The following is a 16,991-nucleotide window of genomic DNA, read 5'->3' on the forward strand; positions in this document are numbered from 1 at the left end:
AGAAATTCTGTAATTATATAATGTTTTGCTTTATATCAAGTATTCACAGACTAGAAATTAAGACCTGCCTCTTCTGGAGATTAAGGTGTCCCAGTAAGTAGTGTTTTTAATAATCCATGTAAAAACCTCTTTTGAAAGCATAACACACACTTTAGGAGCAAAGAAACGCCTCTTCAGTGGTCTCTCCTTACTCCTTTCCTTCGGAGAGGAACAAGGTAGGGGAGGCTGCTTTTCTCCCTTTAGTGACGTGCAACGTTAAAGTGCCTGGCTCGGTCCTGGCTGTGCACAAACGCGGGCTCCACGTGGAGCCCCCTCCCACAGCAGGTGTACGCACTCTGCATAGAGTGGGGTGGGGGTGTGAAGGGCTCTGGGAACGGGCCTCTGACCACGCATGCTCACACCCCTAGCCTGTGAGGGACACAGACACAGACCGGACCCACCAGTATGCCAAACCTCACCTCTTTATGACAAAAGTGTGTAACAGAAGTGAAATGCTTTCGCATATACAGGATGTTTAACAGTGGGGATAAAAATGTTCAAAAGAAAATGGAATTACTCAGTAGTATGAGAGTCCCTTGGATTGCAAGGAGATCAAACCAGTCAATCTGAAAGGAACTCAACCCTGAATATTCACTTGCAAGGACTGATGCTAAAGTTCCAATACTCTGGCCACCTGATATGAAGAGTCGACTCATTGGAAAAGACCTGGATGCTAAGAAAGATCAAAGGCAAAAGGAGAAGGGGGCAGCAGAGGATGAAATGGCTAAAGAACATCAGCAACCGACTCAATGGACATGGTTTGATCAAACTCCAGGAGACAGTGAAGGACGGGGAAGCCCGGCACGCTGCAGTTCATAGGGTCGCAAAGAGTCGGACATGGCTCAGCGACTGAGCAGAACAATAGTATGTAAGCAAAACCATCTAGTTTTGATGCCTGCCGTATTTCTTTTTTTCTATTAGAAATTCAACTAAACCTCCACCAACAGCCCTGACACACTCTCTTCTGAAAGTCCAGCCCACTGAGCTCCATGGGACCCTCATCCAGCGCTGAGCTGCACGACTGTGAGGAGGTCCAGTCACGGCTTCCCACCTGAGGCCAGCGGCTGGGGCAGGGGCTGGGGGAGGCTTACGGATGGGGCTCCGAGAGCCGGCACAGATACCTCCTAAAACTGTGGGCAAAATGCTTATATATAATCATTATTCTGAAGAGGGGGTCCATGATTTCTCCCAGATTCTCAAAGGAACAAGGACTGCCACTCTGAGAAGTGACCGTCACAGGACGAGCTAGCCTGGGCTTGACTTCCCTGGCCGCTGACCTCAGCTTCCTTGCCTGGGGCTCCTATATGCCAGCGCTGTGCTGATTCCATTATTCTTTCGTGGCTTAATGAGTAAGGCAGCAAAACTACTCTCTCCAAGTGGAATCACCTCCAGACACTCCTCATTTCAGCCCCTCCTTGAAGTGAAAAGAAAACAGGGATGAGACGGAGAGACAAAATGACGGGTGAGGAATAAACACGACAGGCCAGGTGGCTGGCCGCTGTCCAGACGACTCCTCCTCCGGCGCGTCTGGGTGAGGACACACCACGGGCGAGCCTCTGCACCGACTGGCAGCATCATGTGCTCAGAAACACATTCTGGAACTTACCGAGATGTCCAACTCTATCAGAAGAGTGGTTTTTACGGCATCATTTGCAGTCAGCTGAACTGCCTTTGAAATTGGAACGTGAAACACTGGATCCGCCGAACTCACAGATGCGTGGCTTTCCTCCTTGAGAAAGAAACGTGATAAAGTGCTATGAAACGCGATTTTCAACTGTACTTACCACTGCTTCACTTAGCAGCAAAGTCAGAGCTACAGGATCTCTCAACATTCCCTGATGAGATTTCAGAATTCTTCTCTAAGGTAAATGGCTACAAACAGGCCTCTCGGTCTTTCAGAAGAGAAGCTTATCTATATTTTAAACTCCTTGTCTACTAGACTTTAAAATTTCTGAGATTTTATGGAAAACATCAGATACTAGCACTTTCCACGGAAAAGTCTAACAGTCTTCCTAATGAACTATGCAAAAAGAGTGTGTGTGCCCATTTCAGAAGGAGATTCTAAAGGAGTAACAGATGTTTACGGCCGGAAGCTGCCTGCACAGATGGTGACAAGAGCCCTCAGAGCGGCGGGCGGTGCTGTTCCGCAGAGCTCTCTGGACGGCGGGGATGCTCCATGACCTCACTGGCCGATACCTGACCCCTGAGCCCTGAGTCCTGGAAACATGGCTGCTGTGACTCAAGAACTGAATTCTTAATTTTCATTAATTAATAGTAGCCACAGAGAGATAAAATTAGACAAAACAGGCCTTGGGAAACTAGAAAGAAACCCAAATCTTGGTCCTGCCTCACCAGATTCATAACTTGATGCTTCTAAGTTCTAATAAAAATAGAAACTTACATCTCGGAAAGTGCTGGTCAGTTAGCTGTGGATGAGTGGCTGCGTGGGAAGGCCGTGGAAGCCCAGGGCTGAGGGTCTGAGAGTTGTAGTGACGGGGACGGGGGCATAGCCTTCGGCAAGGCTGCCAACAGCGCTCACAGTGGGGCCCCAGACCCTCGCCGGCACCTCCGAGGATCCTCTGAGCACTCAAGGTCACACCTCCGTCTAGAGGCCGCCTATAGCCAACGACATCAACGACTGTAAAGGCCCAGCCCCTGTGCACAACCCAGGACAACCCTGAAGGCCTGCAGCTCAGCTTCTCCTGTACCCTATCCAGCTCTTGCCCCCTGACATCCCAAGGTGAGGAGGAGGCCCCGAAGACCATCTCACAGTGATTCCCGGGAACCCAGCCTGGGACAGCCAGGGCCAGAGTGGCCCGAGAAAGTCGCTAAAATGGGCATGTGGCACTGGAGGGCTGCCCCGGCCGGCAGTGAGAGCACACCTGGGGACACATGCTCAGGAACGAGGAGGGCGCGGCATGGTCGGCCGCTGGGACTGGAGGCCTACGGCTAAGCTTCACCGACACTTTTGGAAAAAATGCAAAGAGCCAAGAATAATGAGGCAACAACTAAAATCTACCAGTGAAAGCCAAAGGACACTTTCAGTAGCTTACACATGAGCACTCACCTGCTGCAGCCTGAGGGCAGAGAAAGCCAGGGAAGGCTCGGCAGGGAAGAATGGGAGAGGGACACCTGGGTGAGCGTCTTCAGTCCCGAGATGAGCCCTGGCGCCTGCGGAAGGGGCTGCTCCTTCCCTAAGGGCAAGAGCTCCCTTCTTGTGTTAAGACAACGCAGGGACTCCACCCCGCACCCTGTCTCTCCTCCTGGCTGCTGGACCAATAACTACAGTTAAGAAGCAACAGGCCTGGCTGCCCGTGCGCTGGGCCAGCTCCAAAGAAGGCAGGACAGCACCATGCATCAGCAGAACACGTGTGCCCCAGACAGGAGGCCAAGGTCCCGGGCCAGGTGGGGCAGGACACAGGTCTGGACGAAGGGCTTTCTAACTGGGATGCTCGCCCAGGACTCAGGCTTTCCTCACCCTGGCAGAGCCCCAGAGATGACGTAAACACACGGCCAGCAGGGCGACTAGAGCAAAGGAAAAGCGAAGCGGGGCAGAGATGCCAAGACGTTTGAAGACGGGATTGAAAAGCTCAAAGAGGGCCGACCAGAGAGGACAAAGCCACACAAGGCCACACCCACCAGCCGATAGGTGCTCCCTGGAGCACCCAGAGACCACCTCACAGCCAAGGCCCACAGGACCACGCTGGTCGGGGCAGCAGCAGCGAGCTCGCCCGCTGACCAGCGCTCACAGAGCAGGCGCCCCCACCCCCGGCACCAAGAACTGAGGGAGGTAGGAGCACCTGGCCAGGAACGCCAGGGAGGGGTACGCACAAGGACCACAGTGAGCAGAAAAGCTGGGGGGCGGCCGAGGGCCCAACTCCCAGAAATAACGAGAATGATGGCACATGGCTTCCAGAGGCTCAAAATGAACGGGCAGCCGGCAAGGGCACTGGACCCAGTCCTCACGAGGAAAAGAAACCAAGACACTATGAGCGGGAAGCTGTCCAATGAAAGCTCAAGAGCCCTGTCCAGCTGCTGGACCTGGGTCAGCTGTCAGACCTGGAGCCCGCCCCCATGATGGCAGGAGCAGGCAGGCCCCAGGAGGAGTGACTCCGAGAGGCACAGAGACCGCGCTCCCCGATGCCGCCCCCAGGGGTAAACGAGCGCTGGACTCAGGGACGGCGGGGAGAGGGCAGTGCGGCTGGGGGCCCACACAGCCCCAAGGCCTGAGGCCGAGGGTGACTGGAGTCCAGGGGTAAACGAGCACTGGACTCAGGGACGGTGGAGAGAGGGCAGACGCAGCTGGGGGCCCACACAGCCCTGAGGTCTGCGGCCAGGGGTGGCCGGAGTCCTGGCTCAAGTCTGGCTCAAAGGACCCAGCCAGTGGCTCACCTGGCGGTTAGGAGTGAAATCCTGGCCTGTGGGCTATGAGCCATCACAGTGGGGAGGGTCAAGAAGAAGCCTCTGAACCTGACACCTCTCTCTCTCCATCAAAATAAAAGATGAAAATTAGACTATACTAGGGAGAGCGACAGATATCAAAACAATCCTTAAAAAGCTGAAGGACACGGGAGGGTGTCTATCATGGCTCCATGGAATTCACCAATCGCGCCCCTGGAGAAACCAGACAGGTCCTGGGGGATGACCCTGAGCCAGCAGCAACCCAAACAAGCAGCAGCCCCAGCCGCGCCGGGGTGGATGGTTCTCTGACAGAGCAGTTAATGCAGCCTCTCGTGCAGGGCTCATCCAAGAGGATGTGGCCAACGTGCTCTTTTCCATCTCCACCCACAGAGGACCAGACGTGCTCACAGGCACGTACTGTTGACCATTTTGCCCCAAGACCGTGATAACACTCCTGCTCACTGGCACAAGATGGCGTGAGTAAATGGGGACCGTCTGGACACTCAGCAAACCTCACCCAGGCCCGCCGCGTCAACGCCTTCACGCCGATGAGACGACGCTGGCATCCCCACGGCCTGTGGAGACTCAGGACCCATGGTGCGGTCCGGCGTGTCAGGACGTCCCCTCCCGAGGGGAGGATGCAGTCTCTCCTCCTGCCCTTCGCCGGGAGAGGTGCCTCCCACCTGGCAGGCCCCGGCAGCTCAGGGCCGCACACCCCACCCAGACACTGGGCGACACGGGAGGCCGCCAGGGCTGGGGGCCCGGGGCAGGGAAGGGCTCTGGGCAGGGCCCCGAGATGCGCCCACTGAGGCCGTGCAGCGCGTAGCCCACGGTCCAGGCAGCCCCACGGCGGCGGGGGCACCAGGGACGCGGAGATGGCGCTAAGTGGAGTGGGACCGGCTGTGGGCTCTGTGGGCTGCACGAAGCTCCGGCTTCCCAGGGGGCGCTAGCGGTCAAGAACCCACCAGCCAGTGCAGATGACAGAGACGCGGTTTCGATCCCTGGGTCGGGAAGATCCCCAGGAGGAGGGCATAGCAACCCACTCCAGTATTCCTGCCTGGAGGAATAATCCCATGAAGGGGTGAGCCTGGTGGGCTACAGTACCTGGGGTCACCAAGAGTCGGACAGGATGGAAGTGACTGAGCGCGCGTGCACCGAAGCTCAGCTTCCGGCTCTGCCCAACCCGGCGCCATCATCCCCTCCCCCACCTGCCCCGCTCCTCAAGGGGGTTATCCCAAGAGGACGCCGTAAAACAGGAAACTTATTTTCCTCAATCCCTTATCCCCTAGGTATGTCCTTTAAACAGATTTACACAAGTTTCCGTTAAATAGTTGAGATTTTAAAAAATCTTTTGAAGACATTACCAACAACTCAAGTCTATTTCATGACACCTATTGTAAAAGAAACTCTCAAGCAGATCCTAAGTGAAGCGCCTGGTCAGATCAGAGACCGACACCCCTGCCACACACACTCATCCTTGCAGCGCAAACCCGGGGCCAGCTCACCACCCTGAGCCCACCCGCCCGGCACATTTACCACAGCCACCGCGCCTGTCCCCAATCCTGACTAAGACGTACTTGTTGTGATAATCCCTTTTAATAAAGAATGAAACATGAGCGTGAAAACAATAACCCAGGGAAGGTCATATAAAAACCTACCTGTTTGTCTGAATGCATTAGAAAAACACTGTAAAAATATGATGCTGAAAACACTGGTATGCATTATCAAGTGTCCGCAAAGTTTTCAAATAAACTAGAAAGTTGCACTTAAACTGTTTCTCAAATGTCTTTCCTCATTTAATAAAAGGAAAAGAAGAAACCAGAAATCACGACAATTGCGTTGTGTGGTTTACCTGAGAAAACCCACATAGAACTCCCTCTGAACAGAGAGGGGTCAGCCATGCGTCATAAGACCGGCTGCCCTGGAAGTTTATTCCAAGCATGCTGGAAGAAATTTCAGGGAACCATATACTGACTATTGTGGGGTAATATCAGCTATTATTCAACCTGATGCTCTGAAATGTACAGATCACTTCAAGGTCATTTATTTACTGATAGGGAAGATACTCAAGGCATAGGAAAAAAGACTTAAACAGACAGAAACAGGTCATAAAATATTACCAAAAGAAAGAAAAACCCCTAAAATGGAGTATCCCAAGACAGCAAAGATCCACACTGGAAAAGTGATCTTACTGCACCTGACTCAAATTAGTTGCTGAGATAGTCTTCTGACAGCCCACAACTCGCCCTCACCTGACTGACATCTAAGGCAAGAAGCCAAGACGTTACTTCTCCAAAGGAATGGAGAAACTGAGCTCATACCCATTTACTTCCTCAAAGAGAAGCCAGGTAATAGCACAAGCGCATCTTTAACACCTGGAGGTAACGCCTCTTTGGGAGCTACTCAACTCCACCACTGCAGTGCAGAAGCAGCCTTGGATGGGCATGGCTGTGTTCCAATAAAACTTTATTTACACAAGAGCTGGTAGACCACAGTCACCCAACACGCCATAGTTTGTTGGCCTCCACCATAACATAATTTAAAAAATACCACCAACATCACTGCTTACCTGGCCAAGGGCCTCCTCCAGATGCACCTCTAAATATTCCGGTGGTAAAGAGGGAATATTCAGAGAGGCTTGTGAAAGTGCGGGTACTGAACGGGTAAGCGAGGCCTCAAAGTCTGCAATCAGAGTACTTGATTGACCACTGTTCACTGCATTTTGTTCCAAAACTTCAGCAGCCTTTCCTCCAGAATCATCTAATCTCAGAAGTCCAACTTGTGATTCCACGTGTAATAATTCCGGCGTCATGGGGTCTGTCCTCCGGGAGGCATGAGATGCCATTGTGAGAGTTTCATTCATGTCACCTCTTCCTCTGTTCAACAGAAAATGCTTCTCGAGGGCGGCCCAGAGTCCATTAATCCATGGCTCAACCACAAGTTCTAAACTGAGTTGTAAAAAAAATAAGAAAAAAGAAACAAACACTTTAAGTTCTTCATTTAAACATATAACAATGGGATAATGGGAGAATCTGTCCACTTGACAGAATGCTGTGCAACGGTCAGAAACATTCACTATGAAGGCTATTTAGAATACAATAGTAATCAATAAGTAATCAAAAATACTTATGATTTAGCTAAAGAGCAAAATATTACTATGTTAATTAGCATTGAGCTATAAAAAAGTACGAACAAGCACAAAAGTCAGACAACAAAAATGTAGATGATTTAGTAAAAGGTAATAACAGGAGTATGATTCCACTTAACTTCCTAAAATAGAGTTGACACTATAAGAAGATGTGGTTTTACACAGGCATGCTAAATTCTGATGAGGCTAACAGAACATACTCAAAATCCAAGTCTACTCTAATAAATGATAATTATCAAATGCACCACCTTTTTTTGCCTAGTCAATTTGCTGATCTTTGTTTCCTACAGACTAAGATATCACCAAGAAACCACTCCAGATTAATGCTCTTTGACTAATAGCTCAACCCTTCAATCATCCTTTAGGAGAGCTGAATTAACCGTAAGTACACTGTAAAATATGCTCATCTACTGACTACTGGCTGGAGAAGGAAATGGCAACCCACTCCAGTATACTTGCCAGGAAAATCCCACGGACAGAGGAGCCTGGCAGACTACAGTCCTTGGGGTTGCAAAAGATCAATAAAGTTCCAATTCATAGAGCTAAGTGACAAGAGGAGACACATTTTAGACCTCTGTCTTACCGAGACTTTGGCTATAATTTCATTGTATTCATTTACTGTTCACGTGGCACATAGTTCAGAGTTTGGTGACACAGTACATCCATCCCTCAGGAACATTTGGAAAAGCAAGCGTATAAAATTAATGCCTCAATGACAGCTACATTTAAAACACCATTCTCACAACTCAGAAATACTAGTATGGTAATACTCTTACAAGAAAGCTCATGCCCACTGAGTATGCACTATATGGTGGGCGTTGTTCTAAAACAACAAGTTTTATTCATTCATTTAATGCTTCAAAGAATCCTAAACAATATATACTGTTATTATCCATTTCACAAGGGGGGACACCAAGACACAAAAAGTTTAAGTAATTTGACCTGTGCTTCATCATCAGTAAGTGAGGAAAACCAAGGATCTGAATGCAGATATTTTAACTCCAGTCTACATTCTTAACCCCTTCAGTGTGGTGGTACAGTAAGCCAAGATGTCTCCTTGAAAATATTCTAATTTTAGAAGAGTACTTAGGTTGCAAATTTTAGAGATGCAGGCTGCTGAAATACACATTGTAGAATTTTAATGGTCAGCACAATAAATAAACAGTGAAGTCAAAAGCCTCTGAAGTAAAATATGAGTTGAGCAAAAGGAATAATGGATTTATAAGCATTTAGCATTTAAACAGCTCACACAGGACAATAAACATTTAATCCCAACAAGGTTTTTCGTGGGGAGAAGAGCCCAACACAGCGAGACAAAACTGAGAGGCAGCAGGCAAGGCAAGGTGGTGGAGCTGTCACCATAAGGGACATGTGCCCTGGGGCAATGGGAAAAAACTCGCAGCATCACAGCTGCAGAAAATGACGGACGTATGGACTCACAAAGGTGAGTTGCAGGCAAACACAAGTGCCTCCAACATGCCCGTGCAAGGTGGTATATGCAGAAAAGCACAGCCTTTGTTGAACTTGTCATGTTGCATAAGCCCAGATCCAGTGGGTGAGATTTACGTAATACACAGAGCCAGCAGGAAAAAAGATCAAGTGCATGCATGTGCTGTCATGACAGAACAAGGACAATTCAATAAGGTCTTTGAGTTCACACGTTAAGAGGATTTGTAAGGCGGCACATAGGGTAAAATACTGAACTGTAAAAACAAGAATAAATTCATGAAACGGAAATTATATTCCTGGTTGGCAGGGTGGTAAATGACCATGAAGACAGGGAAAGAGCGCCAAGGAGCCAGGGTGCCAGGAAGGCCTGTGGCCCGCCTTCTCCACGTGTAACGCACGGGCCGGGTGCCCTCCATGGGGAGGTCCAGAGTCCAGTCACTACCCTGCAGGCACATGCTCTCCAAGTTCCTAAAGGAAACAATGACTTTTGCAAACAGCTGCACACTTCCAAGCCTGAGGTAACTGTACTGGGCTACCTTCCTAGTGTCTTCCATTAGCAGACACTGAGATAGACGAGGCACTTAAAAAAAAAAAAAATTCAGCAAAACAGATAAATCAAGCTCTGGAGGATTTTCCTTGGTCCCAAAACTAAAATAGGACTTTCAAGACTGAAAGTTAATGCTAGTTCAAAAGTGAACCCCTTTTGTAAACTGACCTACATCATGTACAAACATGGTTTACTGGAAATGACAGAGGTACATTGCTCTTACCCTACACAGTCATCCGCGTGGCCAGTGTCGTAGAAACGCTGGGCTCCAAGCTCCTGAAGGCGTTTATCAATTACCTTCCCCCCGTTACAGAAGTACGTGTATTCTGAATCACCCAGACCTGGAGTCCAAATGGGTTATTAGCATGCAGTAAGGTTTAAATTTAACCATATACAGAAGAGAGAAACACAACATTCAGAAGAACACTATTCAAAGCTCTTCTTGATGGAACAGGAAGTAATGTGTGGCTTCATATTTTCTTATTTTTCCCTTGAGGAATGCTAACTATGCAAACAGAAACAAAACAAGTACTTTGGACCACTGTTAACAGAAATGTATTTCACATTTTTGTTTTCATGAATCTGTGTAAAAATATGGTAATCTGCATATAAGGGTTAGCATACTAAATGAGAGGGTAACAGGCAGGAAGGCCAGGGGTCTCCAAACGGAGGAAATAGGCTGCAAGTGTCAGACACTTTTTCTCTCTCTCCCTCCAGCAGCAGGAGAAAACATACTAGTGTTAAATGTTTTCCCCTTCTCTATACAAATTTAAAAAGAGGTTTCTCTTAAAATTCTGTGTTGCCATGAGGACACCTGGCTCCACCAGAACTTAACTTTTCTCAAACCTTGAGCTAACCAGTGCGTTTTTCTTGTGGAAATATTTGTCTTAAGCTGTGTTAATGAACTATGTATGTACCTTAGACCCTTGTCTTTCCTCTTAGCACTTAGAATGACAAGGGCTCAACAAACCTGTATGTTCTACTCATACATTGTTCCCCTAATCTATAACTGTTAATCAAAGTATATATTTTCTTGGAAACCTTTCTTCAAGATTCATGTCAATCGTTTTACGGCCCGGGATGACTCACCTGGTGCCAACGTTATCTCAAAATGCATGTTGTGGGTGAGGGGCTCATTCTCTGAGTTTTGGGACATCTCCTTTCTCTAATTAGCAGCCTGTTGACAGGTATACAACATACTGCTAAAGGCTAGCAGGGGGTGGGGGGGAGGGGACTCTTTCTGTTCCCTTCTGATGTCTATGTCAGAAGCCTTCTCTATCTGTTTAATACTTTAACAAAACTTTATTACATAAAAGCTCTGAGCAATCAAGCCTCGTCACTGGCCTGGGACTGAATTCTTCTCTGGAGGCCAAGAATCCCAGCGTCCTTCATGGTTTAGCAACAACCTTTGCTGAAGAGCAAACAGCCTTTGCTCCTTTCATAAGAACATGCAACATCTGTATTTTCAGGCTTTTCTGATCCCACTGCAGGGTCTGCAAACTACAGCCTGTGGGCAATTACCATCCATTGTCTCTGCAAATAAAGTTTTATTGGAACACAGCCAGGTCCAACTGTTCATACCTTGTTAAGGCAGCTTTCAAGCTCCAACAGCAGAGATAAATAGTTGTTAGATAGACCAGTGACTTATGAAGTCTAAAGTATTTACTATCTGGTCCTTTATAGAGTTTACTGACTCCTAATCTAGAACAAGAGCTACATCCAAAACACAAACGACCATTTATTTGCTGTTGCTGTGTTGGTATATTAAGAATTGCTTCTGTGTTTCCTCTTAAGAAATGGACTAACACTTTCATACTTAGTTGAAAATTTTAAATTAAGAGCTTAAATTTTGCACTTGGTTTGTCTCCCTGGATTTTTCCTACAAGAACAAGGTAAGCAGTCCATCGGTGGGCCCATACACAGGCCAAAGATTGACTAAAATGGCCAGACAGACTTCAGTCTTTCCTTTTAAATAATTCTGAGGAATTTTTAAAGCAATATGTACATGTTCACTCTTCTAAATAAATAAACTGGAAAAACTGAATTAAAAAGCTATACACATTCTAAAATGCTCTCTTGAATACACTACACACGACAGATCTCAGCCAGGCTCATCATCTCAATCCCTATCCAGTTGCTTATCATCGCAGATTCCATCCTTTCTAGATACCCTCCCCAAAACTCCTCTCAAAGAAGAACAGAGAGTGCGAGCCAGGCAAATGGACCCTGAATTCCCTCTTTGGTGCAACTATCTCACTGAGCTGGTCCTTCTGAGCCTTTAATATTTTAAAGCTGTTCTTCACAGAGCCCTACCCTAGGCCAGTGCTTCTTAAGTTGGGGTACACAGTAGTCACCTGAGAGCTTTAAAAAACACTGGTCCCAGGACCCTACTTCAGAATGATTAAGTCGGAATCACAGCGCGGTGGGGGCGCCACTGAAAGCCACGACATTGGGAGGAAAACTCCCAGCGGATGCTAGTGTGCGGCCAGGCTGGAGAACCAGTATCCCAGGGGAACAGCTGTCTGCTAAGGAAGCTGTCACATGAGAACTTTGAGGGAAAAAAACACAAAAAAACACAGCATTCCGGGTTGCTCCTTGGGTTTTAGCAGATTTGGGGTGGGGCCCAACCACTAACATTTCGGAAGTATTTCCCAGTTGAATCTGGTATGCGCCTGAGGTTAAGATGCTATCTGTGGGCCTCCAGAGGAGCTGCTGGGGGGTCATAGCTAGGAAACAACACCTTGCTTACCTTCAAATATTATACACACATAAAACTTATCAAAACTCGAAAAGGACAAAATCTATACAATGGTGCACCATGGCTTTGAAAAACACATCCAGATACTAGCGCTACAGCCAGCAGTAACATTCCAGTAACTACACAAAACACAGTCCACACCTAGTAATCCGTACCGCAGGTGAGCCAGGAAGTCAGGCGGCAGCGTCTTGTCCTGTATGGCTTTAACAAACTTGCGGGCTGTGTCAGGCGGGTCTCCGTTGCCCGTGGTAGAAACCACCATCACAAGAGGGGCTGTTTCAGTTTTCAGATCATACTATAAAACAAGGGTGTCATGTCAGAGATCTACTGCTATGCAGACAACATACCAGCAAAACAATCAGCTTCATTTCCCGTCCCAGCGTCTGTGTCACATAATGGCAGAGAGGCACACGGAGCATTTTAAACGGCAAAGTGAAAGTGTTACTCCTCAGAGATCAGGAAACCTAGCTGTCAGGAAGGGCCTGACCGCCTCAGGGTTCCAGAGAGCCAAGAAAATGGAATACTGGGATCACTGGTGTTTCCAAGCCTTAAAATTCACGTTTCCTTATTCTAATTCTCAGCTAAATTTCAAGTCCTCCCAATTAAGCACTTCACTCTCTCTGTTCACAATCATGAGCTCTACTATCACTCGGCTCCGAGGTGTTCACTTCACTTTTCATGCTGACGGTAACAGGTGAAGATTTGAGCTAACATCTTACCAGGCGACTCAACGCTTCTAGAACACAACTCTGCAGTTTACAGTGAGTGACTTTACCTTGAAAAAGACGACTGACTGAGGAGGACAGAGAGCTATTAGGTTAAAGTTGGATGAGGAACAACTGGAGAAACCCTTCAGCTGAGGAGAGCAAACAACACGACTACCGTGGTATCAAAAACAACTCACTACTTAACTTTTCAAAGAGCTGCTGGCCCCACTGGGGTCACTGGCGAGGGGGCCGTGTTAGGGCTAGTTGCCTGATGCTGCCGACTGTCTCTGGGGTTAGTAACAGATTTGGACGGAGCTCCATCCTGTGGCACCACGACTCACTCTGAACGTGCTGCAGGATCACAGAGCCCATGCCTGGCAGTGCCCCAGGACCCTCCCAGCTGGGTGACTGGCTCCCCACCAGGAGCCTCCTGCCTAGGTGAGTGGCTCCGTCGGGACTCCGGCGGAGTATAACTAGTGGCATCAAGGAACTCGGTGGTTTCCCCTCTAGGAGCTGAGCTTGTAATTCACCTCTGTGGCTGACAGGCTAGTCTTTCTGACCAGACACGTGGGAAGGAACAGAGGAGGCTGTGAACTGGAGCGAGAGTGCATGGCCGGGTGCTTTTTCAAGTACTGAGCTGAATTCGAGGACTTAGTGGCTGGCACATCACCATGGGTGTTAGAAGAGCCCTGCTCGTGGCTCAAGCCTGAGTGAGTGTTAGTCATTTAGTGGTGTCCGACTCTCTGCAACCCCATGGACTGTAGCCCGCCAGGCTCCTCTGTCCATGGGATTCTCCAGACAAGAATACTGAAGTGGGCTGCCATGCCCTAAGGCCTGAAATGCATGAGACTATAACCTGAAGGCCTCAGACTAGGTATTCTAAGCACAGATCTGTTAAGATCTCATGCAAACAACTCAGTGAATACGAGTCTGAGCAAACTCTGGGAGGTAGTGGAGGACAGGGAGCCCTGGCACGCTGCAGTCCACGGGGTCACCATCAGAGCGACACGACGTAGCGCCTGAACAACAATAACAACAATCCTAAGGTGGGAACTTCTGCAGAGACTGAATACAGAAACGCAGGCAGTCCCCGAGGCTCCCGCAGATCCTACACCTTCGCTCTAATTTCTGTCTTCACAAAAGACTTCAGTGGTTCTTCACTCAGACGAACTCTGGCACAAATGACAAGGCCATTATTTCAGGGAAGTTTGTACAGGGCACCAGGATTCATGAGGTGGAAAGCTCACATGTTCCTGTGAACAGACACACCTCATTTGTTCCCAGGCACCCAGTGAGAAAAACAAGGCAAATATACTAGTTCCATTTATAGTTGAAAGTGGTTAGTCATCCTAGTTTTTAAGACCATGTAGTTTAACACACACACAGAGAAAAAAATTGGCAGAAGTCTTAGAACACAGTTGATAAAATGAATGTCTAAGTGTTTAAAAAAACAAAAAAAGGATCATGGTGACATTTAGGGTCCCACTTCATTTTTTAACATCAATTCCCAACTAAGATACTTCAAAGCATGAAACACAGTAAAAACCATGACTTACCTTATCCGACTCACTAATACAGTGGAGATCTGCGGAAAAACCATACGTAACTGCTTTTTCACTTATCTCTTCGGCTATGGCCTTTGCTTGTCCTCGTTGTGTAGCATAGAGTAACAAAAACCTCCTCATCACCTCAAGGCATATGCTATAGCTGTAATAGTTACACTGTAAGACGGAAAGGGAAAAAGGGATTTCTCTTTTAATGGAGCAGTAACAACCTGCATGTATTAATTTTCTTAATTAAAAAGGGACTGCAACAATATCCAGGGATAACATAAAACAGACTTACTAAGTTTTTTAGCATTAATTCTTAAGGTCTAAGAAAGAGACTATTTATTAAATCAAGGCAAATCCAAGGAAAGCTCTAATGCCACAGCTCAGAGATCAGATTCTGGGGCCAGACTACCAGGGCTTGAATCCAGCCAGGAGTGACCATTCACAGGAGGGGAACTTCAGGCTGGACTCAGGCCTATTGACTGGTCTCTTGGTTTTGCACCTTTAGAGGGGAGATAATGACGGTACCTACCTGACAAAGACAGCAGTGTCCAATAAATTTCAGATACCTTTGCTCTTTTAAAAAAAGGTAAAATTAAAAATTCACTAAAATGGCAAAAATTTGATTGATTCTTACTTGATCCCAATGCTAAATAAATCACAGTACTCTAGTTAATACCTTTCTTATTTAATTCAATTTCATATACATCTGCATGCATGTGTAGACATACATACCTATAAACAGAGAAAAACACTTCTAATCCACTCACATCTTTTACTAGTTTTATGTTTTTTCCTGAACAGACACCCGGGAGTAAAATAAAGGGCTCACAGATTTTTCACCACACCTCAAGTGTCTAAATTTGAGATACTCAATATGTAAGGATTTAGGCTTCCCAGGTAGAACTAGTGGTAAAGAACCCGCTTGCCAACACAGGAGATACAAGAGACACCTGGTTAGATTGCTGGGTTGGGAAGATCCTCTGGAGGGCATGGCAGCCCACTCCAGTATTCTTGCCTGGAGAATCCCATGGACAGAGGAGCCTGGCAGGCTACAGTCTACCGGGTGGCAAGAGTCGGACACGACTTAGCAACTAAACTACTACTACTAGGCTCCTCTGCCCATGAGTTTCTGAGTGGGTTGCCATGCCTGGCGGGCTACAATCCACGGGGTCACAAAGAGTAGGACACGACTGAAGCAACTTAAGCACGCCTGGCAAACTAAGGGAAGGAACCGCAGATACTTTTTTGCTCATCTGGCTAATTAGATCTGAGGACAACTTAAAGCCACGAAGGAATTAAACGGTAAAAGCACAGTATTAATAAGCAGGATGCTAAAAAGCAGGGAACAACCTGCGGAACAGAACAGGGCTGGATACAGCGGGTATGCAAAAGGTTAACTCTGGATTAAAAAAAAAAAACAAAAACAGAAAGCTTCCCGCATAGCTCAGTCGGTAAAGCATCGAGACCCGGGTTCAATTGCTGGGTCGCGAAGATCCCCTGGAGAAGTGGAGTGGCAACCCACTCCAGTATTCTTGCCTGGAGAATGTCATGGGCAGAGAAGCCTGGCGGGCCACAGTTCATGGGATTGCAAAAGCCGGACACGACTGAGCGCTATCCTTCTTCTTTCTTTCTAACTCTAGATAAACGGGTAAGGGAACGACGTGGAGATACTACACACCGAGCTGATCCAGAAGCACGACAGCGCAGCGATGGAAAGGGCCTCGACCACTATCCAAGCCAAAGACCTGGGGCACTTCGCAGGAGCCACATACACCGTCCGAGATGCTCGCTGCGTGAGACCCTTGGCGCCTCACCCACCTTGCGGAGCAGGCACGTTTGTCAGGGGGTGGGGTCCCCAGGAGCCGCAGGACAGGTCAGGGCGGAGAACCAGCGTGCGCAGCTGGACCCGGCGTCCGGACCGGTCCGCGCCCCCCGCATCCTGGCCTCCCGCGTCCCTCCCCCTAACCCGATGCCCCAACGCGCCTTTCGACCCTCGTTTAGGAGAAGTGTTCGGAACCATAGACCCCGACGGAGGAAGGGCCCGCAAGGACCTGCGGGACCGGTTCCGCCTTTCTGCACGCCCCGCGGCGCCTCCGGGAGGCGACGGTGAGGGCGCAGGGCCGAGTCCCCGGCGCAGGCCGGAATCCTAACCTCCTCCCCGCGCGCGTCCAGCCTGGGCTGGCAGGAGGGTCGTGGAGGCCGCCAGCGGTCGCCCAGATCCGGTAGCGGCGGCTGCGGGGCACGCTCACCTGAAGGAATCCCTCCCGGCTGCTGAGGGAAAAGCTCAGGGACACGAGCCCCGGCTCCCGCGCCTGCGCACACCGCCTCGAGCCTGGGACCAATAAAGAGGCTCGGGAAAAGGAGCTCAGGCCAATCACCGCGCGCTGGA

The 16,991-nt window shown here is 48.6% G+C and overlaps 1 protein-coding gene across 3 annotated transcripts in view; it reads right to left on the reverse strand.

Moving 5' to 3' along the window:
* MTRR (5-methyltetrahydrofolate-homocysteine methyltransferase reductase) overlaps positions 1–16,919 on the reverse strand; it is a 32,470-nt gene extending 15,551 nt beyond the window's left edge. Inside the window, exons 1-6 of one of the 3 annotated variants that reach the window (XM_018065662.1) lie at positions 16,852–16,919; positions 14,606–14,770; positions 12,484–12,637; positions 9,808–9,925; positions 7,010–7,388; positions 1,646–1,768 (exon numbers count right to left, since the gene is read on the reverse strand). In XM_018065662.1, the coding sequence (XP_017921151.1) occupies positions 1,646–1,768; positions 7,010–7,388; positions 9,808–9,925; positions 12,484–12,637; positions 14,606–14,734 (903 nt within the window). In that variant the 5' untranslated portion in view covers positions 14,735–14,770; positions 16,852–16,919. Of the gene's footprint in view, positions 1–1,645; positions 1,769–7,009; positions 7,389–9,807; positions 9,926–12,483; positions 12,638–14,605; positions 14,771–15,131; positions 15,185–16,280; positions 16,369–16,851 lie in introns of those variants that run through there. The other 2 variants (XM_005694866.3, XM_018065663.1) reach the window with 2 other exon arrangements.

This window comes from Capra hircus, chromosome 20, assembly GCF_001704415.2.
Source record: "Capra hircus breed San Clemente chromosome 20, ASM170441v1, whole genome shotgun sequence".
Lineage (NCBI taxonomy): Eukaryota > Metazoa > Chordata > Mammalia > Artiodactyla > Bovidae > Capra > Capra hircus.